We start from the raw sequence: 25,800 nt of genomic DNA on the forward strand, positions 1-25,800 counted from the left end.
GTCATTTAAGGACACATTACTACTAGGTTCAAAGAGAAAGCCAAAGTTCCTTGATGAAAAAACAACAACTAAAGCATTTGGTGAATATATGTGAGCAATATGATGTGATCTCTAGACCCTCATAGATCTCAAACTTGCAATAGTCTACAGCTAGATATCCATTGATAATGGTACTTTGGTCAAGTGCCAAATTATAAAAGTATTCATATGTACCGTTACTCCTTTTTAAGGTAGAATTAAAACCAAACTAATTTGAAGATATCAAATTAAAAGGGTATTCACGGTAAAGTTTACTTTGAATTGATTTTGATGTATCAAAATGTTGGGATATTTGCGGTAATCAAGTAAAAAGCATTTTCCTTATCTGCCCTATCACGTGTATCATGCGTTCACTGATAATGGTTCAGTGACTCCCAAAGGAGTCCTACATGGCCAAATCCCTGTGATCACCGCTATAGCCATCTCAACACCAGAAAAATTAGGAGCACTGTACACTACTCACCTGTTAACCAGCTAATCGAAAGCTAGTGTATATTAATCAAATCAGTGTATGTTTACCTGGGTGAGAAAACCACATTATGTATATACACCTAGATTAACAGTTTTGGCCAGTGAATGGAAGGGTTGAGAATCAATGCCCTCAGAATGTTGTCGCCCTGTTAGGAGTGGTTATAAGTCACTTTTAAAGGTTGTTGGAATTTGTCCTAGCGGTCGCTTCGTCACCCATGGATAACTTTGGTGATATAGGAAGTATAGTTAGTAGTAAAGGCATATGAAGTTGCCTTTTTATCTCTAATGAATAACAATAAACAAAGTATATATCATAAATAGCAAACCTCACCATCCCCACCCAACCACAATGGAGTAATTAATTAAAGGAGGGGTATATATGGGTATTGGAATCATCCTTTTAGGCTTGTCTGTCGCTAGCTAGCTGTTGTCCACAAATCCTGTCTGAACCACTCCTATACAACTGGACCAATTTCAATGAAACTTCGCTGCAATGTTAATGTTAAGGAATATGTTAGATGTGCACGAAGGCTTTATTTTCTAAAACAATTGTTTGCTATGGCAACCAAGCTAATTAAGTCTACAGGTCATCATATACACAGGTTTTATAATAACCAATAACTCATCTGTCCTCGGATCAATTGTTGTCAAACTTTATCAATTTGATGTAACATATGAATACCTATCACATGCATGACTTAATGATGGTTACCATGGAAACATACCATATGCATTAAATAAATAGACTTCTGATTTGTCAAAATTTAGATAACCCCCATTAAAATCTTATTAAGCTGCAATAGTTATAGTATTAAAAAAATCAGATATCATTTTTTTTTTTTTACTTTGGTTACCATTGCATTCGGCCAGTTGACTTAGAATTAAGGAATTATTGAATGGCAGTTTGGATATATGCAGCCATCCACACCTACCTAACTTATTTATTTTATAATATAAACTTTATTTAGTTTACATGGATTGAGAAACAAGTTATACAACTTATGTAAATCACTCTCGATGGCCCAGATGTAAGCGTGCGAGGGGTCTTAGTGTGGGAGAAAACCCACGTGATCGGGCAGGTGACCCTAAACCTATGGGACCATATATAGAGCTTTTTGCCTGTTTGTTGAATTTTTATGATTTTAGTGCAAAGCCAATGCATTATATATGCTAATGGCAGTGACAATGATTTTTCATGAACGTAAAGTGAAGAGAAATACATACCTTAATTTGTTTCATTTATCAGTTAAAATAAAATGATATTTATCACATATCTAGCCTGTCCAGCCATGTCAAACAGCCATGTCGTAAATATTGTAAGACACAATTGTAATAACACTATTATGATGTCACATGTAGTTTTGATGTTATAATATATATATATGACGTCGCATTATTGTTTCAGTAGACGGAAACGTCATATCCGAGCCGGATTTCTATTGTTTTATATAGAGACGAAATCTAAAGTCTTGCTTTTATTTCTATTAATAAAAGTTATGTGATAAATAGAATCTTACACTCGTGACTATGTGATATAAAATTTATCAAACTCTTTAAATATTTTGACATGCCACTAGCCTAAAGGCTTGTGGCATATCAAATTATTGAACTCGTTTGATAAATATCATATCACAGATAGCCACTGATGTTGGATCTTCTATTTGAACAATGCTCCTTTTACACAAATTAACCTATTGTCAGCTAAAGATTGTATGTTAATTGCATTAGGTGTCAGGATTTTGGGCTCCCGAAATCTTGTCAGAACCCTCATTATCTTTTGTTAGAAGGGTGATGGTCTCCATTCAATTGCCATTAAAGTTATTGTTTAGCCTAGTATGTAATATAATACAGTATAATATAGATTACTTATCCAAAATGGCATTAATTTTCTTATTCTATATAGTTTTCAGGGATGTAGCTAGTATGTATGTGAGGATTGTAGTAATTTGAACAATTATGTTTAAATTACTTCAACATGCCAGAGTATTTCAAAGCAAGAGAAGCTCTTAAATCTGAATTAAAGCTATACCTGAAGTGACGATTATGTAGGACAAGATACTTTGAATTCACTATAAGTAGGTTTTGCATTATAGTCTGTATAGTAATGCACGAGTTCACCACCGAAGCTGCCGTAAACCTGTTGCCAACTGAAGTTGAGGCTCTGGTGCCTGGTGTGAGATTTTATGTTAGATTATCTGCATCTACGTTTTTTTATTGGGCTATATTTATACAAGAATGCAAATCGACTTTAATGAAAGAGAGAGTTGATTTATAACACATGTACACGATTTATGTGCAAAAATACAAAGATTTACGAACAGGAAGTAATATGTATGTTTATTGATGTAATAGGTTTACTGTTATTGATATCTAAAGCAATATATTATTGCATTTACATATAAATGCATACACATATGTATAAAGCTTATAAGAGATAGTGTATTAAGTCATATATATATTTAATATTTGTTTGCTATAGTGCTGTATTTGCTGTATTTAACATGGGGAATGGTTAAAAAAGTGAGTCCTATAACTATGTACTAAATGCTCCCACATAAAGTGCATGGGCACACATAGCCAGATAGGTGTTTTTTACAGTGAATGTGGTATTCTTATTTGCAAATGAATCTATATAGTTAATATTTAATGCATAAAATGTACGAATATGGATAGGATCACATATTAATACATACAATTTTTATAGATAAACAAAGTTTAATTTTTTTTTTTTTTTTTTTAAATAATAAAGTTTAATTTCAGCAACATTTTTAGCTCACCTTGCCCGAAGGGCCAGTGAGCTTATGTCATGGCGTGGCGTCCTTCATCCGTCCGTCTGTCGTCCGTCCGTCCGTCCGTCCGTCCGTCAACATTTCCTTTAAATCTTTACTAGTCAGAGAGTTCTGCATGGATTGTAACCAAATTTGGACACAAACATCTTTGGGGAAGGGGAACAGAACTTGTATAAATTTTGGCTCTGACTCCCCGGGGGCAGGAGGAGCGGGGCCCAATAGGGGAAATAGATGTAAATCCTAAAAATTGCTACTTGTCCTAGGGTTCTGCATGTATTGTACCAAATTTGGCCACAAACGTCCTTGTGAGAAGGGGAATAGTACTTGTATGAATTTTGGCTCTGACTCGCCGGGGGCAGGAGGGGCGGGGCCCAATAGAGGAAATAGAGGTAAATCCTATAAATCGCTACTTGTCCTAGAGTTCTGCATGGATTGTAACCAAATTTGGCCACAAACATTCTTCGGGGAAGCGAAACAGGACTTGTTGAAAGGAGTAGATATGATAGGACCAGTATTTGGCCTTAATTTTTCAGGCCGAAAAAAATTAACTCTGATCCCCATCAATTTCATATCAATAAATACTCTCATACTTGCCATTCATCAAAACATATCTTTTTATAACCATGTACACGATGTGTCCCACCTATGACGTCATCATATTGATGATTTTCCTCTTCTCGCCAAATTTTGCTAGAAATTCATCATCTTTAGGTTAGAAAAGGCTTGAAATGGATTTGGCCGCCACCTTGGAGCAACTTTATATTTTGCATGGGTATGCGTAAATACACGATACACAATGTGTGAAAATCTCTTTCTGCTCCACGAAGGCGGCCACATTCATTTTCAGAGAAAACCACTCAAAAAAGTGATTTTTCAAGGATTTTTGTGAAAAAGGCGGGAAACTGCATGTTGATGACGTCATAGTGAACATAATTAGCACATGCGGGATATTTTCGAGATGTAATGTGTTTGCAAATGTATTCAGCTGTTTTATGGCAAAATATGTTGTTCTTTACTGGAGAATTAATTTTGAGGCCATATTCGAGTCTTAACGTACCTTTTCCTTTTGGCTTTGACCCCCCAGGGGCAAGAGGGGCAGGGCCCAATAGAGGAAATAGAGGTAAATCCTATAAATTGCTACTTGTCCTAGAGTTCTGCATGGATTGTAACCAAATTTGGCCACAAACATCCTTGGGGGAAGGGGAACAGAACTTGTATAAATTTTGGCTCTAACCCCCTGGGGGCAAGAAGGGCAGGGCCCAATATGGGAAATAAAAGTAAATCCTATAAATCGCTTCTTGTCCTAGAGTTCTGCATGTATTAATTGTAAACCAAATTTGGCCACAAACATCCTTGGGAGAAGGGGAACAGAACTTGTATAAATTTTGGCTCTAACCCCACCCGGGGCAGGAGTAACGGGGCCCAATAGGGGAATTAGAGGTAAATATTAATATTCCTTCAGAAAAGAAACAATGAACCTGTATTCACAACAGTACTTGGCATTACAAACCAGGTGAGCGATACAGGCCTTTTGGGCCTCTTGTTATTGATATATAGATCAACATATACATTGAACAATGCCCTGAGTTATGTCATTCAAAATAAATATAAATTTCATTGGATATTGTGACTGAATTCAGAATATTAAATATATATATATACTGGGTATAAACCTAAAAATTGGAATGTTTACCAAGCACTTAACTTGCAGTTACAACATGTATGTTATAACTCTTAAAGTCTCACAAAATCATATGTTCAAATGTTCACTGATTCTCTTAGCTTACAAAGCTTATGGCGAATAAACCTTTGTAAAGGAACATTATACACAGAATAAGTGATGAAAGTAGCCACAGTGGCTAAGTGGTTAGAATGTTCCGTCTTAGATGTATACGTAACACAACAAGCACTCCGACTCATGAGCTGCGAGTTAGAATCTCATGTGGGACAGTTGCTAGATATTGACCGCTGGCCAGTCAATTTTCTGTGAATACTCAGTCTTTCCTCCATTATCATAAACATGGCATGTTTGGCTGTTAATAGGATGTTAATTAAAATATAATAATAATGAAAAAACATTAGCTGTGAAGGTCAGATAATAATTCAATATCATGACTGTATGATGACTCAAGTTAACGTTTCAAAACTTTATTGGACTAACCATATGCATTGTAGGGTATAAAGTTTTATAAATTGATAGAGTTTCATGGAACATCGGATTGTGAAAGGAATTGAAAACATGTTGTTTTCACTATACTGTAAATAAAAGGTTAGCTTTGAGTAAAAAGTCTCTGCTGATTCTCTTGCTTCGATGATTAAGTATTTTAAAGAGATTTTAGATTGTAAAGAATGACTAAAAGAAGCTAAACAGAGTGCCTGTGTTTGTGTACTATCAGTGTGCACACTTCCTAAATCTACATCACACAAGCTAATCTTTGCCTGGGTGAGTCTGAAAAACAAACCCGTTAATCCCCATAAGACCTGTTAAGCCCCTCAAAACAGTCGACTGCTAAAGGTGTTGTGTAAACAGAACAAGTATGCCTGGTGCAGTTTCAGAACAAACAGATCGCAAGTGGTTAGGTTCATACAACTTCATGTGTAGCATGTAGTTACAGGAATACTTTAAAGTGATTTATGATTTTATGATTATTGATTTATGAAGAATATTAACAGTTGTCTGTGATGCTCACAAGGGGGTTACTTGCCTTGTATTGCTGCTTGATGCAGACCTAGATTAAATAAGGGCTGTAGTAACTCTAGATTAAACAAAGGGCAATAACTCTATATTTAACAAAGGGCTATAAATCTATATTAAACAAAGGGATATAACTCTAGATTGAATAAAGGGCTATAACTCTATATTGAAAAAGGGCTATAACTCTATATTGAACAAGGGCTATTACTCAATACTGAACAAAGAGTTATAATTCTAGATTGAACAAAGGACTATAACTCTATATTGAACAAAGGGCTATAACTCTATATTGAACAAAGTGCTAAAACTCTATATTAAACAAAGGGTTATAACTCTATATTGAACAAAGGGCTATAACTCTAGATTGAACAAAGGACTATAACTCTGTTTAGGCTTGTAGAAATTCAATACATTCATAATTCAAATTAGACTCCTCTGGATGCTCTGTGATACATATTGTCATAGTGTTGTATAGTATGGAAGTGCAACGGAATAATTACATTTTTAACATACAATTTGTATCTTAATAAAACCATTTGGGTACATATTATAGATTTGTGAATAAACACAGATCAATGTATACACATTTTGTATGAGTGACTCATATGATTTAGAAATATAGGAAGTAGTAATTCATTAAAAATGATGTTATGAAATCTATAATCATACTTGTTAATTTGTAAATTACAGGTGAAGCAAATGCAGCGTGCGCGATAACCTATCCATATGCCACGCCCCACGTTTCGGCATTCTATGAACAGGTGACGTCGGGGATAGGCTGTTCCACCAACTCCACAACAGAGTCAAACCAAGAGGTCCATGTTATTAATCTTCTTAATGCAGGACCAGTGTATCGAAATGATGTGGCAGAGGTCAACCTCCTAATCAAGTCACGAAATGATGAAGGTATGTTATGCTTATGCTGTAACTTGACTTGTATAATTAAGACTTTTTAGGTCATCTGATCCGAAGAAATTTTCATCTAACTATAACTCTAGATTGAACAAAGGGTTATAACTCTATATTGAACAAAGTGCTAAAACTCTATATTAAACAAAGGGTTATAACTCTATATTGAACAAAGGGCTATAACTCTAGATTGAACAAAGGACTATAACTCTGTTTAGGCTTGTAGAAATTCAATACATTCATAATTCAAATTAGACTCCTCTGGATGCTCTGTGATACATATTGTCATAGTGTTGTACAGTATGGAAGTGCAACGGAATAATTACATTTTTAACATACAATTTGTATCTTAATAAAACCATTTGGGTACATATTATAGATTTGTGAATAAACACAGATCAATGTATACACATTTTGTATGAGTGACTCATATGATTTAGAAATATAGGAAGTAGTAATTCATTAAAAATGATGTTATGAAATCTATAATCATACTTGTTAATTTGTAAATTACAGGTGAAGCAAATGCAGCGTGCGCGATAACCTATCCATATGCCACGCCCCACGTTTCGGCATTCTATGAACAGGTGACGTCGGGGATAGGCTGTTCCACCAACTCCACAACAGAGTCAAACCAAGAGGTCCATGTTATTAATCTTCTTAATGCAGGACCAGTGTATCGAAATGATGTGGCAGAGGTCAACCTCCTAATCAAGTCACGAAATGATGAAGGTATGTTATGCTGTAACTTGACTTGTATAATTAAGACTTTTTAGGTCATCTGATCCGAAGGGTCAAGATGAACTAATGTCATTGTGCACCGTCCGTCGTCGTGCGCTGTGCGTCGTGCGCTGTGCGTAAACTTTTCCTTTAAATCGCTACTAGACAAAGAGTGGTGACTCTGACCCCCTTTGGGGCCTGAGGGGCGGGTCAAATAGGGGAAATAGAGGAAAATTCCTTCAAAAAGATACAATTCATAAGGTTCTTATTTGATTTTGACCAGATTTGGCCAGAAACATTTGTAGGGGAAGGGGAACAGGTTTTGTATAAATGGTGACTCTGACCCCCCTGGGGCCTGAGGGGCGGGACCCAATAAGGGAAATGGAGGAAAATTCATTAAAAAAGCTACTAGTCCTAAGGTTCTTATTGGATTTTGACCAGATTTGGCCAGAAACATCCGTAGGGGAAGGGGAACAGAGTTTGTATAAATTGTGACTCTGATCCCTCTGGGGCAGGTTGGGCAGCACCCAATAGGGGACATTTTGGTAATTCTTTAAAACGCTTCTAGTAATAAAGTTCTCATTGGATTTTGACCAAATGTAGTCAGAAACATCTTTGGGGGAATGTGAAGAGATTTTGTATAAATGATGGCTCTGATCCCCCTGGGGCAGGAGGGGCGGGGCTCAATAGGGGAAATAGAGGAAAATTCCTTCAAAACTCTTCTAGTCATAAAGTTCTCATTGGATTTTGACCAAATTTGGTCAGAAACATCTTTGGGGGAATGTGAAGAAATTTTGTGTAAATGATGGCTCTGAGGTAGGAGTTGCGAGGCCCCAATAGAACAAAATGAGGAATTTGTTTTGAAAAAGCTAGTAGTCATAAACCCATCATAAAATTTTGGCCAATTTTTATCAAAAAACCTTTTGGGAATGAGAAAAGATTTTATTTTGTGACTCTGCCCAACACCGTTGTTTCGGTTTCTATTTCACCAAATATTTGTTTTTCCTCCCTCTTGTTATAATTTGTTGAAATGATTTTCAGATGACTGTTAAGGCCCATTGGCCTCTTGTTTGTTATGATTTACAGAAATACTATTTCTTGCCTGTGACAAAATTACGATATGCAAATTTTATGGATTGCTAATGCCAGCGGGACGGGACTGTCATTGGTTTTATCTTGATTAGTGACCAATTCTCTGAATCTTCGATAGAGCAGCAATGCATCGCTCCTGCTGGTGAAGAAATTCTTGGATTCAAACTCTGGTCTGGCAGTTTCATTTCCTCCTCTCTTGCTACAAAATATTTGCAAGATTGCAAACCCCTGATTTAAGCCATCAGAGTATGCTTAGCATGAATTTGAAAAGTAGATACATGTGTATTTAGGGATGAAGACTTGGAAAAAGTAAGGATATTTTGGTGTAAGAGGAAAGTTGAAAAAATGAATCAAAGGGATTGCATCGGATTTGAATGTTAATCCAGACCTCCGAATACTATAGCTGCCCTTCCAATAGAACAACTTACATTGGTCACCAATGGTCAGCTTTGTTGAATCATTTTAACTCGGTCAAGTCCGGTTACAACTATCTTAAAATTAAAAAAAAATGAGTCCCTTCTTGATTACCTGAGAAAGATCTCACTGATGATTTCAATGATAAGCTCGTTGCAATTGAGACATAGAGATATGAAAACTAACTTTTGTTTGTTTAGATACCGTACACCTGTTGTTGTCAGTCTCAACTAACAGGTGCTGCACTTGCAGCACAAATATACATAACTTGAGAAGGATCGGGGGAGGGAGGTGGTAGAGGGGAGGGTCTTGACTTTCAGGGACATGGCCACATGTTGGAAAAACTGGGTAAACAATTCAAGATTTGATGGTACAAATTGAAAGAAGAAAACACATTTATACTGGAACGGATCACAATGGACCAAATTAAAACCTGCCTTGTCACACAACCCCACACTTATTGATATGAATAACGGATTGTCGCAATATAAAAACCCCTATAAATCCAGGTTACGGAATTTCTGATGTCACACCGCAATAACAGTGTTACATTATGTATTATCGTAATAGATACTCAGAGCATTGTGTGTCAATGTGGAGGTAATTTTGCTTTTAGCTAGCATCTACATCTATGTCATATTTTCTGGAGGCCAGTCAGGAATGTGATGGCAAAGTGGCAATGATATATGACATTCTGGCATCATGGCCCTTTATCTCAATGTTAGGTAGACTCCATGCAATATATATGAAATAGTTTATATATATATATGTAGGTATATACATTCGGGATCACAGTGGCCGAGTGGTTAAGATGTCCTGACATATTACCACAACCCCTCGAGCTCCATCTCTGGGATGGGTTTCGAATCCCATGTGGGGCAGTCGTCAGGTACTGACCGCTGTTCGATGGTTTTTCTCCGGGTACTATGGCTTTCCTCCACTAACAAACCTGGCTCGTCCTTACATGACCCTGGCTGTTATTAGGACGCTAAAATCAGAAAACATATTCTAGAAGGTTGATGTTTTTTTAGCTCACCTGTCCCGAAGCTGGGCTGGAAAGCTTATGTGTCATAGCTTGGCGTCCGTCTGTCCGTCCGTCAACATTTCCTTTAAAACGCTGCTAGTCATTGAGTTCTGCATGGATTCTAACCAAATTTGGCCAGAAACATCCTTGGGGGAAGGGGAACAGAGTTTGTATGAATTTTGGCTCTGAACCCCCACCCCACCCACCTGGGGGGGGGGGTGCAGGGGGGATGGGGCCCAATAGGGGAATTAGAGGTAAATATTAGAATTCCTTTAGAAAAGAAGCAAAGAACCTGTATTCAGAACATAACTTGGCATTACAAACCAGGTGAGCGATACAGGCCATCTGGGCCTCTTGTTTCAGGTAACTCTTATCCGACTTTCATTAATTAACTATTAAAATATGGTTAACCTAATTAAAGTTCATTTCATTTTGTGTCTTGCCTTTTAGAATTTATTTTGTAGACTTTTGTGCTATATAGGTTTATAGTATGTTTTCCAAATTAGTAATCAAGATGTTAGTGTTTAAGCCCTTAAAACTGAATGACTATGTAATATAAATGTTTATTGCAAGGGTTATTGAAATATATAATGAGGGTTTAGTGACTAGGGATGCTATTCTACAGTTTTATATTCATTGTATTCATGTTTTTTTTTGTTTTGTTTGTTTCAGTTATGTGGAAACCTGTGATATTTGTTTTGAATTCCCATCAGTCAGTAAAATGGAAAGTAAAAATCGAGATGTTGGCTCCTCCGCGTCAACGACAGATTTTTGTGGTAAGTTATACCTAACACAAAAGAATATTTCTTAAATAGTACTCACCCTAAGTCTTTAACCAAGATTCATTAGCTGAATTTAAAAACCAGATTTGTGTTGTTTGGGTTAGATTTATATTTTATCATACAACTTTGCCTTAAAACTACAAGTGTAGCTTTCAATCCTACCTGTAATTTATGTAAACTACAACCTACTTGTGTTGTTTGTGATCTCCTCAATCCTACCTGTTGTTTACATGAACTATATCCTACCTGTGTTTATGATTTCCTCAATCCTACATGTTGTTTACAAGAACAATATCCTACCTGTGATGTTTATGATTTCCTCAATACTACCTTTTGTTTACATGAACAATATTCTACCTTTGATGTTCATAATTTCCTCAATCCTAACTGTTGTTTATGTAAACTACAGCCCACCTGTATTGTTGGTTATTTTCTCAATCCTACTCTTTATACCTGTAGTTTATACTACAGCCTACCTGTGTTGTTTGTGAATTTCTCAATCCTACCTGTAATTTATGTAAACTACAGCCTACCTGTGTTGTTTGTGATTTTCTCAATCCTACCGGTAGTTTATACTACAGCCTACCTGTGTTGTTTGTGATTTTCTCAATACTACCTGTAATTTATGTAAACTACAGCCTACCTGTGTTGTTTGTGATTTTCTCAATTCTACCTGTTGTTTATGTAAACTACAGCCTACCTGTGTTGTATGTGATTTTCTCAATCCTACCGGTAGTTTATACTACAGCCTACCTGTGTTGTTTGTGATTTTCTCAATACTACCTGTAATTTATGTAAACTACAGCCTACCTGTGTTGTTTGTGATTTTCTCAATTCTACCTGTTGTTTATGTAAACTACAGCCTACCTGTGTTGTTTGTGTTATAGGCAGACAGAGTAAGCTGGTGGTGAATCATGAATATAACCAGCTTTGAGTTCTATGATTAGCTAATGTTGTGTGTTGTTTTTATCCCAGGGCCTGGCCTATTGGCAGCAGTGCCAAGTCTCAATGTTCACCCCAAACTCGCCTGTATTTCCTCCTTCAGTGTACATGCTGCTCACATTATTAACTGAACGGCCACCCTACTGAACTACCATCAAGTAAAACTAAGAGGCTAGGGATAAGTTTTATTACTAACTGGAGTGTTCGGTTCCTTACACTTACATTCGTTTCTATGACATTTGCCAAAGAAGACGTAATTGATAATAAGGTGTAACGTAGGCTTGAAGATAAAAGGAGCTTTTCTGTCAGTAAGGAATGTACGATTAGTGATTTTTATGGACATTTTTTGTGAGTAAAAGGTGCACAGATTAGTCATTTTAAAGGACATTATTGGCAATAGTGAGTCAGGTACCATTCTTCTAGCTACCTGTTAGGACAAAAATAATAAAAGAATAGAAAAGAATAGTGGAAATGAGATTTACTATATATAGACATGTAGAGTTTAACATCATTAAATCAGCGTTTTATAAAGTACCTGTAAATAGCCATGAAAAAAAGGCTTCAGTTTGTGGGTTAACATTATTGGAAAATGGATATACTAAGTATAGTGATCAGATCACATGATCATGAGTGTTCATAGATCAGGTAACTGGCTCACATTGAAATGAATAAGTGTGATCAAGTTTGTGAAAGTGTATGAAAATTAGCCACAGTGCCAAAAATATTGTTTACTTTTGGTGATGGATAGTCTTGGGTGTATATCTACTGGTCTATTGCTATTATGTTTAAACTGGTCAGTGTTAATCATGTTACAGTCATGTGACAGTCATGTGACTTAGAAGATTCAGGAAAGGAATCTTTGATTTGTGACCTTACAATCTTAGGTAGCTATCTCAAGTATGAACACTTTAATCAACAACTTATCTTCTCTGCTCATTATATTTCCAGAAGGGCTATAAAATCAGAGATTGTTTTGTTAATTCTTAATCATGAAATAAATGAATTATAGAAATGTTTGCATGGACCATCTATTATTCTAAATGATCAGAATCAAACAATTAGAAATTATATACATGCAATGGTAGAAAGGTGGAGCTAAAAGTACATTACAACACAAAGGGACATTATAAGGTCACTCCAATCCTTCTCCTATTTTATCACAGCCATACAATAGAAATTTACAACACCCTTGATAATAATTTCACAATATAAGTGAATCTATATAGTCTATATGTATATGTTATTGGTCATATGTCACAATGGTGTCAGTAGCTCCAATTTTCAACTATCCTAGATCAGTTTCCGTGTGGGATATGAGTCCGTTGTGAGTTTGATATTATTGTCAGATTATATGTAGTACAAAATCCCTCCCAAGTAAATTGTAATCTCCAATGACTTACGTTGACATGGAATTATGTCCACTTTATGGTTTTCATGGCAGATCAGAGAATAATGGAGGTACTGAGCAGAATGATAGAGACATATAATGTCTTAGCCTAATGGCCGGCCTGTGATTAATACATCAGATTTAGAATTATCATACAGGGTCGACAAGAGGTTCAGAAGGTATCGCAATGGGTTTTGATTGACAGAGGTTCAGAAGGTATCACAATGGGTTTTTATTGACAGAGGTTCAGAAGGTATTGCACAGGGTATTTATTGACAGAGGTTCAGAAGGTATTGAAAGGGTATTTATTGACAGAGGTCCAGGGTATTTATTGACAGAGGTTCAGGGTATTTATTGATAGAGGTCCAGAAGGTATCGCACAGGATATTTATTGACAGAGGTCCAGAAGTCATCGCACAGGGTTTTTATTGACAAGGGGTCCAGGGAATTTATTGACAGAGGTCCAGGGAATTTATTGACAGAGGTCCAGAAGGTATAGCACAGGGTATTTATTGAAAGAAATCAAGAAGGTATCACAAAGGGTATTTATTGACAGAGGTCCAGGGTATTAATTGACAGAGGTCCTGGGTATTTATTGACAGAGGTCCAGAAGATATCGCAAAGGGTATTTATTGACAGAGGTCCAGAAGGTATTACACAGGGTATTTATTGAAAGAGGTCCAGAAGGTATTACACAGGGTATTTATTGACAGAGGTCCTATAGGTATTGCACAGGGTATTTATTGACAGAGGTCCAGAAGGTATTACACAGGGTATTTATTGACAGAGGTCCTGTAGGTATTGTACAGGGTATTTAATTGACAGAGACCGTCTTTAGCCATTGCAGAACTAGAGAAATAGATGAGAGCTGCTGCCTTTTGTTCTCATGAACACTCTGTATTGGTACCATCTGTTTCTGCTGACTCTGTCTACTTATGTAAATGAAACTGTAAATTCTATTGTACCATTTGCCTGCCCTTCATTCTCAGCATTTTCTGGTAACAAATTCAATTACAAATGCCAGTGGTCATTTGAAGTTATGAATTAGATTAATTGAATCAGAAAATAACATTGGTCATTCAAGGTTGTTGGGGTTATGTATATGTGGCACACTGATTATAATGGCTATCATGATTTATCAGATGAAAACACATGGCATTGGCCCAGATTCCAGGTCAAAAGAGTCAGGGTTTTAAATGATTTATATCGCTTTGATTGAATTCAAGGTCATTTTGGAAATTTACTTAGCAATGTGTCAGAATAGTTAATGGCCTTCTGAATGACTACAGTCCTAAGCTAGTGTCAAGTGATTTTTGAACGTACAATATATTCGGGGATGAAGTGTGCTGTACTGACCTAACTTAATCACCAGTATTTTAATTTGTAGATGTCATATATTAATTATGTCATTAGTGTCTGTATTAATGTAATCTATTAATGTCAGGACTGCTATATTAGCTACATGTTTAATGGTTTATATACTTCCTTATAAACTAATATGACATCGGATGATAAAAACTGCCACAAATCTGCAGAATAATAACTACTTATGTTAACATGATGATTTTGTCCCTAAGACATGTGGACCATTCTAATTTCAAACTGGGGTAGATATCTAATATTAGAATTTGATAAGCATGTAAGGGTCTGATGGCCATGGCCAGCTGTCTATTTGATGAAGCATATTTAGCACACTTAGTTTTAGTATTTTCTGCACACAATGAAAGGGGAAGTACCACACTTTAAGCTTTATTTAGTCCCTTTGTACATGCTTTAGGAGATGAATGCATTATGTACATATGAATCATTGAAAAAATTAATAACGTGTGACTGGTAGCCATTATATTTCTGTTATATACAGTAAATAGCTTGGGCGTAAAGTTAAATGGCTATGTTATGTAGTCTGTGAATTACAGCTTAATGTTGACTGTGTACTTATAGGACTCACGGGATTGGTCATTACTACATACTCTGACTTCATGACAAAGCAAAATTATTGCCTCAGATTATGTTGAATGCTGAGAATAACAGATTGTTGAGACCCATTGATGACCTTTTCAGGAATGCTTTCCCTAACAAAAGAGTTTCTTATTCATACTGGACCCATTTTTCTGCAATTTCAATGATAACAAAAGTACAAAAAAGAATTTTCTATGCAGTCTTTCAGTATGTTTTTCATGTGTTTTGCACTGACTTCCTGTTTATGTTCCATGTGATGTATTTTGCACTTCCTATTTATAGTTTCCAAGTGATGTGTTTTGCACTGAGTTTTGTTTTGTTTTATGTGATATGTTTTTTGCTTTTTCTGTTAATAGTTTCCATGTGATGTGTTTTGCATTTCCTGTTTATAGTTTCCACGTGATGTGTTTTGCACTTCCTGTTTATAGTTTCCATGTGATGTGTTTTGCACTTCCTGTTTATAGTTTCCATGTGATGTGTTTTGCACTGACTTCTGTTTTGTTTCCATGTGATGTGTTTTGCACTGACTTCTGTTTTGTTTCCATGTGATGTGTTTTGTACTGACTTCCTGTTTAGTTTCCATATGACATTTTTTGCACTGACTTCTTTTTTATTTCACATGTGATGTGTTTTGCACTGACTTCCTGTTTAGTTTCCATGTGATGTGTTTTGCTCTAACTTCCTGTTTAGTTTCCATGTGATGTGTTTTGTACTGACTTCCTGTTTAGTTTCCATGTGATGTGTTTTGCTCTAACTTCCTGTTTAGTTTCCATGTGATGTGTTTTGCACTGACTTCCTGTTTAGTTTCCATGTGATGTGTTTTGCTCTAACTTCCTGTTTAGTTTCCATGTGATGTGTTTTGCTCTAACTTCCTGTTTAGTTTCCATGTGATGTGTTTTGCTCTAACTTCCTGTTTAGTTTCCATGTGATGTGTTTTGCTCTAACTTCCTGTTTAGTTTCCATGTGATGTGTTTTGCACTGACTTCCTGTTTAGTTTCCATGTGATGTGTTTTGCACTGACTTCTGTTTTGTTTCCATGTGATGTGTTTTGCTCTAACTTCCTGTTTTGTTTCCATGTGATGTGTTTTGCTCTAACTTCCTGTTTAGTTTCCATGTGATGTGTTTTGTACTGACTTCCTGTTTAGTTTCCATGTGATGTGTTTTGCACTGACTTCTGTTTTGTTTCCATGTGATGTGTTTTACACTGACTTCCTGTTTAGTTTCCATGTGATGTGTTTTGCTCTACCTTCCTGTTTAGTTTCCATGTGATGTGTTTTGCACTGACTTCCTGTTTAGTTTCCATGTGATGTGTTTTGCACTGACTTCCTGTTTAGTTTCCATGTGATGTGTTTTGCTCTACCTTCCTGTTTAGTTTCCATGTGATGTGTTTTGTACTGACTTCCTGTTTAGTTTCCATGTGATGTGTTTTGCACTGACTTCCTGTTTAGTTTCCATGTGATGTGTTTTGCACTGACTTCCTGTTTAGTTTCCATGTGATGTGTTTTGCACTGACTTCCTGTTTAGTTTCCATGTGATGTGTTTTGCACTGACTTCCTGTTTAGTTTCCATGTGATGTGTTTTGCTCTAACTTCCTGTTTAGTTTCCATGTGATGTGTTTTGCTCTGACTTCCTGTTTAGTTTCCATGTGATGTGTTTTGCTCTACCTTCCTGTTTAGTTTCCATGTGATGTGTTTTGCACTGACTTCCTGTTTAGTTTCCATGTGATGTGTTTTGCTCTACCTTCCTGTTTAGTTTCCATGTGATGTGTTTTGCACTGACTTCCTGTTTAGTTTCCATGTGATGTGTTTTGTACTGACTTCCTGTTTAGTTTCCATGTGATGTGTTTTGCTCTACCTTCCTGTTTATAGTTTCCATGTGATGTGTTTTGCACTTCCTGTTTATAGTTTCCATGTGATGTGTTTTGCACTGACTTCCTGTTTAGTTTCCATGTGATGTGTTTTGCTCTAACTTCCTGTTTAGTTTCCATGTGATGTGTTTTGCACTGACTTCCTGTTTAGTTTCCATGTGATGTGTTTTGCTCTAACTTCCTGTTTAGTTTCCATGTGATGTGTTTTGCTCTAACTTCCTGTTTAGTTTCCATGTGATGTATTTTGCACTGACTTCCTGTTTAGTTTCCATGTGATGTGTTTTGCACTGACTTCTGTTTTGTTTCCATGTGATGTGTTTTGCTCTAACTTCCTGTTTTGTTTCCATGTGATGTGTTTTGCTCTAACTTCCTGTTTAGTTTCCATGTGATGTGTTTTGTACTGACTTCCTGTTTAGTTTCCATGTGATGTGTTTTGCACTGACTTCCTGTTTAGTTTCCATGTGATGTGTTTTGTACTGACTTCCTGTTTAGTTTCCATGTGATGTGTTTTGCTCTACCTTCCTGTTTAGTTTCCATGTGATGTGTTTTGCACTGACTTCCTGTTTAGTTTCCATGTGATGTGTTTTGCACTGACTTCCTGTTTAGTTTCCATGTGATGTGTTTTGCTCTACCTTCCTGTTTAGTTTCCATGTGATGTGTTTTGTACTGACTTCCTGTTTAGTTTCCATGTGATGTGTTTTGCACTGACTTCTGTTTAGTTTCCATGTGATGTGTTTTGCACTGACTTCCTGTTTAGTTTCCATGTGATGTGTTTTGTACTGACTTCCTGTTTAGTTTCCATGTGATGTGTTTTGCTCTAACTTCCTGTTTAGTTTCCATGTGATGTGTTTTGCACTGACTTCCTGTTTAGTTTCCATGTGATGTGTTTTGTACTGACTTCCTGTTTAGTTTCCATGTGATGTGTTTTGCTCTGACTTCCTGTTTAGTTTCCATGTGATGTGTTTTGCACTGACTTCCTGTTTAGTTTCCATGTGATGTGTTTTGTACTGACTTCCTGTTTAGTTTCCATGTGATGTATTTTGCACTGACTTCCTGTTTAGTTTCCATGTGATGTGTTTTGCACTGACTTCCTGTTTAGTTTCCATGTGATGTGTTTTGCTCTACCTTCCTGTTTAGTTTCCATGTGATGTGTTTTGTACTGACTTCCTGTTTAGTTTCCATGTGATGTGTTTTGTACTGACTTCCTGTTTAGTTTCCATGTGATGTGTTTTGCTCTAACTTCCTGTTTAGTTTCCATGTGATGTGTTTTGTACTGACTTCCTGTTTAGTTTCCATGTGATGTGTTTTGCTCTACCTTTCTGTTTAGTTTCCATGTGATGTGTTTTGCACTGACTTCCTGTTTAGTTTCCATGTGATGTGTTTTGTACTGACTTCCTGTTTAGTTTCCATGTGATGTGTTTTGCACTGACTTCCTGTTTAGTTTCCATGTGATGTGTTTTGCTCTACCTTCCTGTTTAGTTTCCATGTGATGTGTTTTGTACTGACTTCCTGTTTAGTTTCCATGTGATGTGTTTTGCTCTACTACTTTCTGTTTAGTTTCCATGTGATGTGTTTTGCACTGACTTCCTGTTTAGTTTCCATGTGATGTGTTTTGTACTGACTTCCTGTTTAGTTTCCATGTGATGTGTTTTGTACTGACTTCCTGTTTAGTTTCCATGTGATGTGTTTTGCACTGACTTCCTGTTTAGTTTCCATGTGATGTGTTTTTGCTCTACCTTTCTGTTTAGTTTCCATGTGATGTGTTTTGCTCTACCTTCTGTTTAGTTTCCATGTGATGTGTTTTGTACTGACTTCCTGTTTAGTTTCCATGTGATGTGTTTTGCTCTACCTTTCTGTTTAGTTTTCCATGTGATGTGTTTTGCTACTGACTTCCTGTTTAGTTTCCATGTGATGTGTTTTGTACTAACTTCCTGTTTAGTTTCCATGTGATGTGTTTTGCTCTAACTTCCTGTTTAGTTTCCATGTGATGTGTTTTGCTCTAACTTCCTGTTTAGTTTCCATGTGATGTGTTTTGCTCTAACTTCCTGTTTAGTTTCCATGTGATGTGTTTTGTACTGACTTCCTGTTTAGTTTCCATGTGATGTGTTTTGCTCTAACTTCCTGTTTGTTTAGTTTCCATGTGATGTGTTTTGTACTGACTTCCTGTTTAGTTTCCATGTGATGTGTTTTGCTCTAACTTCCTGTTTAGTTTCCATGTGATGTATTTTGCACTGACTTCCTTTCCATGTATGTGTTTTATGTTCCTGTTGACCTAACTTTGTTTGTGTTCTATGTCCTGTTGACAGCCAGGGTATCTATTTGTTTTTGTATGTGTTTCTATGATCTGTTGACAGCCAGGGTATCTATTTGTTGTGTTTGTGTTCTATTGTCCTGTTGACAGCCATGGGTATCTTTTTGTTTTTTTTGTTTTGTGTTCTATGTCCTGTTGACAGCCAGGGTATCTTTTTGTTTTGTTTGTGTTTTGTCCTGTTGACAGCAAGTGTATCTTTTTGTTTTTTTTGTGTTCTATGTCCTGTTGACAGCCAGGGTATCTTTTTGTTTTGTTTGTGTTCTATGATCCTGTTGACAGCCATTTGTTTTGTATGTGTTCTATGTCCTGTTGACAGCCAGGGTATCTTTTGTTTTTTGTGTTCTATGTCCTGTTGACAGCCAGGGTATCTTTTTGTTTTTGTTTGTGTTCTATGTCCTGTTGACAGCCAGGGTATCTTTTTTTTTGTTTTGTGTTCTATTTGTTGACAGCCAGCGGTATTGTTTTGTGTGTTCTATGTCCTGTTGACAGCCAGGGTATCTATTTTGTTTTGTTTGTGTTCTATGTCCTGTTGACAGCCATCTTTTTGTTTTGTTTGTGTTCTATGATCCTGTTGACAGCCAGGGTATCTATTTGTTTTGTTTGTGTTCTATGTCCTGTTGACAGCCAGGGTATCTATTTGTTTTGTTTGTGTTCTATGTCCTGTTGACAGCCAGGGTATCTATTTGTTTTGTTTGTGTTCTATGTCCTGTTGACAGCCAGGGTATCTATTTGTTTTGTTTGTGTTCTATGTCCTGTTGACAGCCAGGGTATCTTTTTGTTTTGTTTGTGTTCTATGTCCTGTTGACAGCCAGGGTATCTTTTTGTTTTGTTTGTGTTCTATGTCCTGTTGACAGCCAGGGTATCTTTTTGTTTTGTTTGTGTTCTATGTCCTGTTGACAGCCAGGGTATCTTTTTGTTTTGTTATGTGTTCTATGTCCTGTTGACAGCCAGGGTATCTTTTTGTTTTGTTTGTGTTCTATGTCCTGTTGACAGCCAGGGTATCTATTTGTTTTGTTTGTGTTCTATGTCCTGTTGACAGCCAGGGTATCTATTTGTTTTGTTTGTGTTCTATGTCCTGTTGACAGCCAGGGTATCTATTTGTTTTGTTTGTGTTCTATGTCCTGTTGACAGCCAGGGTATCTTTTTGTTTTGTTTGTGTTCTATGTCCTGTTGACAGCCAGGGTATCTATTTGTTTTGTATGTGTTCTATGATCTGTTGACAGCCAGGGTATCTATTTGTTTTGTTTGTGTTCTATGTCCTGTTGACAGCCAGGGTATCTATTTGTTTTGTTTGTGTTCTATGATCTGTTGACAGCCAGGGTATCTTTTTGTTTTGTTTGTGTTCTATGTCCTGTTGACAGCCAGGGTATCTTTTTGTTTTGTTTGTGTTCTATGTCCTGTTGACAGCCAGGGTATCTTTTTGTTTTGTTTGTGTTCTATGTCCTGTTGACAGCCAGGGTATCTTTTTGTTTTGTTTGTGTTCTATGTCCTGTTGACAGCCAGGGTATCTATTTGTTTTGTATGTGTTCTATGATCTGTTGACAGCCAGGGTATCTATTTGTTTTGTTTGTGTTCTATGTCCTGTTGACAGCCAGGGTATCTTTTTGTTTTGTTTGTGTTCTATGTCCTGTTGACAGCCAGGGTATCTATTTGTTTTGTTTGTGTTCTATGTCCTGTTGACAGCCAGGGTATCTATTTGTTTTGTATGTGTTCTATGATCTGTTGACAGCCAGGGTATCTTTTTGTTTTGTTTGTGTTCTATGTCCTGTTGACAGCCAGGGTATCTATTTGTTTTGTTTGTGTTCTATGTCCTGTTGACAGCCAGGGTATCTTTTTGTTTTGTTTGTGTTCTATGTCCTGTTGACAGCCAGGGTATCTTTTTGTTTTGTTTGTGTTCTATGTCCTGTTGACAGCCAGGGTATCTATTTGTTTTGTTTGTGTTCTATGTCCTGTTGACAGCCAGGGTATCTTTTTGTTTTGTTTGTGTTCTATGTCCTGTTGACAGCCAGGGTATCTATTTGTTTTGTTTGTGTTCTATGTCCTGTTGACAGCCAGGGTATCTTTTTGTTTTGTTTGTGTTCTATGTCCTGTTGACAGCCAGGGTATCTTTTTTTTGTTTTTGTTGTGTTCTATGTTCTATGCTGTTGACAGCCAGGGTATCTTTTTGTTTTGTTTGTGTTCTATGTCCTGTTGACAGCCAGGGTATCTTTTTGTTTTGTTTGTGTTCTATGTCCTGTTGACAGCCAGGTATCTTTTTGTTTTGTTTGTGTTCTATGTCCTGTTGACAGCCAGGTATCTTTTTGTTTTGTTTGTGTTCTATGTCCTGTTGACAGCCAGGGTATCTTTTTGTTTTGTTTGTGTTCTATGTCCTGTTGACAGCCAGGGTACTTTTTGTTTTGTTTGTGTTCTATGTCCTGTTGACAGCCAGGGTATCTTTTTGTTTTGTTTGTGTTCTATGTCCTGTTGACAGCCAGGGTATCTTTTTGTTTTGTTTGTGTTCTATGTCCTGTTGACAGCCAGGGTATCTTTTTGTTTTGTTTGTGTTCTATGTCCTGTTGACAGCCAGTGTATCTTTTTGTTTTGTTTGTGTTCTATGTCCTGTTGACAGCCAGGGTATCTTTTTGTTTTGTTTGTGTTCTATGTCCTGTTGACAGCCAGGGTATATCTACTATGTTAGGTTCATATTGTCTTCTTAACATTTATTCCTGATAATCAAATGTAATCAAAATGACTATTTTCAATTAATATAACAGATTATAGTTAAAAGGTAATTTGATGGTCACTGAAAAGACCCTACGACAGTGGTCCAGAACTTTGAATGAGGACCATGTGGTTAGAAGTAGTTAAATGGTCTTGACAGTCTACAGGTGGTTGAGGTGTCTTGACACAGTCTACAGGTGGTTAAGGTGTCTTGACAGTCTACAGGTGGTTAAGGTGTCTTGACAGTCTACAGGTGGTTTAGGTGTCTTGACAGTCTACAGGTGGTTAAGGTGTCTTGACAGTCTACAGGTGGTTGAGGTGTCTTGACAGTCTACAGGTGATTAAGGTGTCTTGACAGTCTACAAGTGATTAAAGTGTCTTGATAGTCTACAGGTGATTAAGGTGTCTTGACAGTCTACAGGTGTTTAAAGTGTCTTAACAGTCTATAAGTGATTTAGGTGTCTTGACAGTCTACATGTGATTAAGGTGTCTTGACAGTCTACAGGTGATTAAGGTGTCTTGACAGTCTACAAGTGATTAAGGTGTCTTGACAGTCTACAGTCTTGACAGTCTACAGGTGGTTGAGGTGTCTTGACACAGTCTACAGGTGGTTAAGGTGTCTTGACAGTCTACAGGTGGTTAAGGTGTCTTGACAGTCTACAGGTGGTTAAGGTGTCTTGACAGTCTACAGGTGGTTAAGGTGTCTTGACAGTCTACAGGTGGTTAAGGTGTCTTGACAGTCTACAGGTGGTTGAGGTGTCTTGACAGTCTACAGGTGGTTAAGGTGTCTTGACAGTCTACAGGTGGTTAAGGTGTCTTGACACAGTCTACAAGTGATTAAGGTGTCTTGACATTCTAAGGTGGTTGAAGTGTCTTGACAGTCTACAAGTGGTGAAGGTGTCTTGACAGTCAACAGGTGATTAAGGTTTCTTGACAGTCTATAGGTGGTTAAAGTGTCTTGAAATTCTACATATGGTTTAGGTGTCTTGATAGTCTACAGGTGATTAAGGTGTATTGACAGTCTACAGATGGTTGAGGAGTCTGGACAGTCTACAGGTGGTTAAGGTGTCTTGACAGTCTACAGGTGGTTAAGGAGTCTGGACAGTCTACATGTGGTTTAGGTGTCTTGACACAGTCTACAGGTGGTTAAGGTGTCTTGACAGTCTACAGATGGTTGAGGAGTCTTGACAGTCTAAAGGTGGTTTAGGTGTCTTGACAGTCTAAAGGTGGTTTAGGCTTGACAGTCTACAGGTGGTTAAAATGTCTTGACAGTCTACAGATGGTTTAGGAGCCTTGACAGTCTACAGATGGTTGAGGAGTCTTGACAGTCTGAAGGTGGTTTAGGTGTCTTGACAGTCTATAGGTGGTTAAAGTGTCTTGAAATTCTACATATGGTTTAGGTGTCTTGATAGTCTACAGGTGATTAAAGTGTCTTGACAGTCTACAGGTGGTTAAGGTGTATTGACAGTCTACAGATGGTTGGGGAGTCTCGACAGTCTACATGTGGTTTAGGTGTCTTGACAGTCTAAAGGTGGTTAAGGTGTCTTGACAGTCTACAGATGGTTGAGGAGTCTTGACAGTCTAAAGGTCGTTTAGGTGTCTTGACAGTCTAAAGGTGGTTTAGGCTTGACAGTCTACAGGTGGTTAAAATGTCTTGACAGTCTACAGATGGTTGAGGAGTCTTGACAGTCTACATATGGTTCAGGAGTCTTGACAGTCTACAGGTGGTTTAGGTGTCTTGACAGTCTAAAGGTGGTTTAGGCTTGACAGTCTACAGGTGGTTAAAATGTCTTGACAGTCTACAGATGGTTGAGGAGTCTTGACAGTCTACAGATGGTTGAGGAGTCTTGACAGTCTACAGATGGTTGAGGAGTCTTGACAGTCTAAAGGTGGTTTAGGTGTCTTGACAGTCTAAAGGTGGTTTAGGCTTGACAGTCTACAGGTGGTTAAAATGTCTTGACAGTCTACAGATGGTTTAGGAGTCTTGACAGTCTACAGATGGTTGAGGAGTCTTGACAGTCTGAAGGTGGTTTAGGTGTCTTGACAGTCTATAGGTGGTTAAAGTGTCTTGAAATTCTACATATGGTTTAGGTGTCTTGATAGTCTACAGGTGATTAAAGTGTCTTGACAGTCTACAGGTGGTTAAGGTGTATTGACAGTCTACAGATGGTTGGGGAGTCTCGACAGTCTACATGTGGTTTAGGTGTCTTGACAGTCTAAAGGTGGTTAAGGTGTCTTGACAGTCTACAGATGGTTGAGGAGTCTTGACAGTCTAAAGGTCGTTTAGGTGTCTTGACAGTCTAAAGGTGGTTTAGGCTTGACAGTCTACAGGTGGTTAAAATGTCTTGACAGTCTACAGATGGTTGAGGAGTCTTGACAGTCTACAGATGGTTGAGGAGTCTTGACAGTCTGAAGGTGGTTTAGGTGTCTTAACAGCCTATAGTTTAGGTGTCTTGACAGTCTATAGGTAGTTTAGGTGTCTTGACAGATTGTACCATGACTTCTCTGTGTCATACATCAGTTCATAGATTTGAAAATCCAGCCAGATTCCAGTCATAGGTTAATGATTTTTTCCAGGATTATCTACTTTCCTCCTACCAAAACGGGGGGAGTCAATAGGAAGTAAGATACAAACAAATGTGATCTCAGGGTTCTCTATTTAGGTTGAAGAGTACTCTAAGATGGAAATGGAGATCATGCTGTTTAATTGAACTTTTATGTTTTAGTAGGTCATGATGGTTTGTAATTCGGGAATATGGTTTGTGTTTATCATATTGTATCCCTCAAACATCTGTACTTTAATATCGCATCCTAGGAACATCTGTACTTTAATATCGCATCCTAGGAACATCTGTACTTTAATATCGCATCCTAGGAACATCTGTACTTTAATATCGCATCCTAGGAACATCTGTACTTTAATATCGCATCCTAGGAACATCTGTACTTTAATATCGCATCCTAGGAACATCTGTACTTTAATATCGCATCCTAGGAACATCTGTACTTTAATATCGCATCCTAGGAACATCTGTACTTTAATATCGCATCCTAGGAACAACTGTACTTTAATTTTGTATTCCTGTAGTACTCGTACTTAAATATGTCCTTTGAACAACCCTACTTTGATATTATGTCTATGGAGTACCCAATATTACGTCCCTGCCGCTGGAGCACCCATACTTTAATAACACGTTCCTGGAGTACCCATACTTTAATATCACGTTCCAGGAGTACCCATACTTTAATATCACGTTCCTGTAGTACCCATACTTCAATATCACGTTCTGGGAGCATCCATACTTTAATATCACGTTCCTGTAGTACCCATACTTCAATATCACGTTCTGGGAGCATCCATACTTTAAAATCACGTTCCTGGAGTACCCATACTTTATAGCTCTGTTTTCCTGGAACATTCTTATTTTGATATCGCATCTCTGGAACACCCCCCCTACTTTAATATCATGTTCCTGGAACACCCATACTTTAATATTGCATCCCTGGAACATCCATACTTTAATATCACATCCATGGAGCATCCTACTTAATATATTGTGTCCTTGGAACAACCATACATTGATATTAATCCCTGCCGCTGGAGCACCCATACTTTAGCTTTGTGTTGCTGGTGCACCCATACTCTAATATTGTATGGTGGAACAATCATATTTTTAGCCCACCATCATCAGATGGTGG

General features: G+C 37.3%; 1 protein-coding gene across 1 annotated transcript in view; it reads left to right on the top strand.

Annotated features, from left to right (window-relative positions):
• The window catches only part of LOC138321135 (transforming growth factor beta receptor type 3-like), an 83,740-nt gene that overhangs the window by 11,656 nt on the left and 46,284 nt on the right, over positions 1–25,800 (top strand). Inside the window, exons 3-4 of the mRNA XM_069264577.1 lie at positions 6,685–6,900; positions 10,826–10,929. Of these exons, the coding sequence (XP_069120678.1) occupies positions 6,685–6,900; positions 10,826–10,929 (320 nt within the window). The remainder of the gene's footprint in view (positions 1–6,684; positions 6,901–10,825; positions 10,930–25,800) is intronic.

Source organism: Argopecten irradians, chromosome 4, assembly GCF_041381155.1.
Source record: "Argopecten irradians isolate NY chromosome 4, Ai_NY, whole genome shotgun sequence".
Taxonomy (NCBI): domain Eukaryota; kingdom Metazoa; phylum Mollusca; class Bivalvia; order Pectinida; family Pectinidae; genus Argopecten; species Argopecten irradians.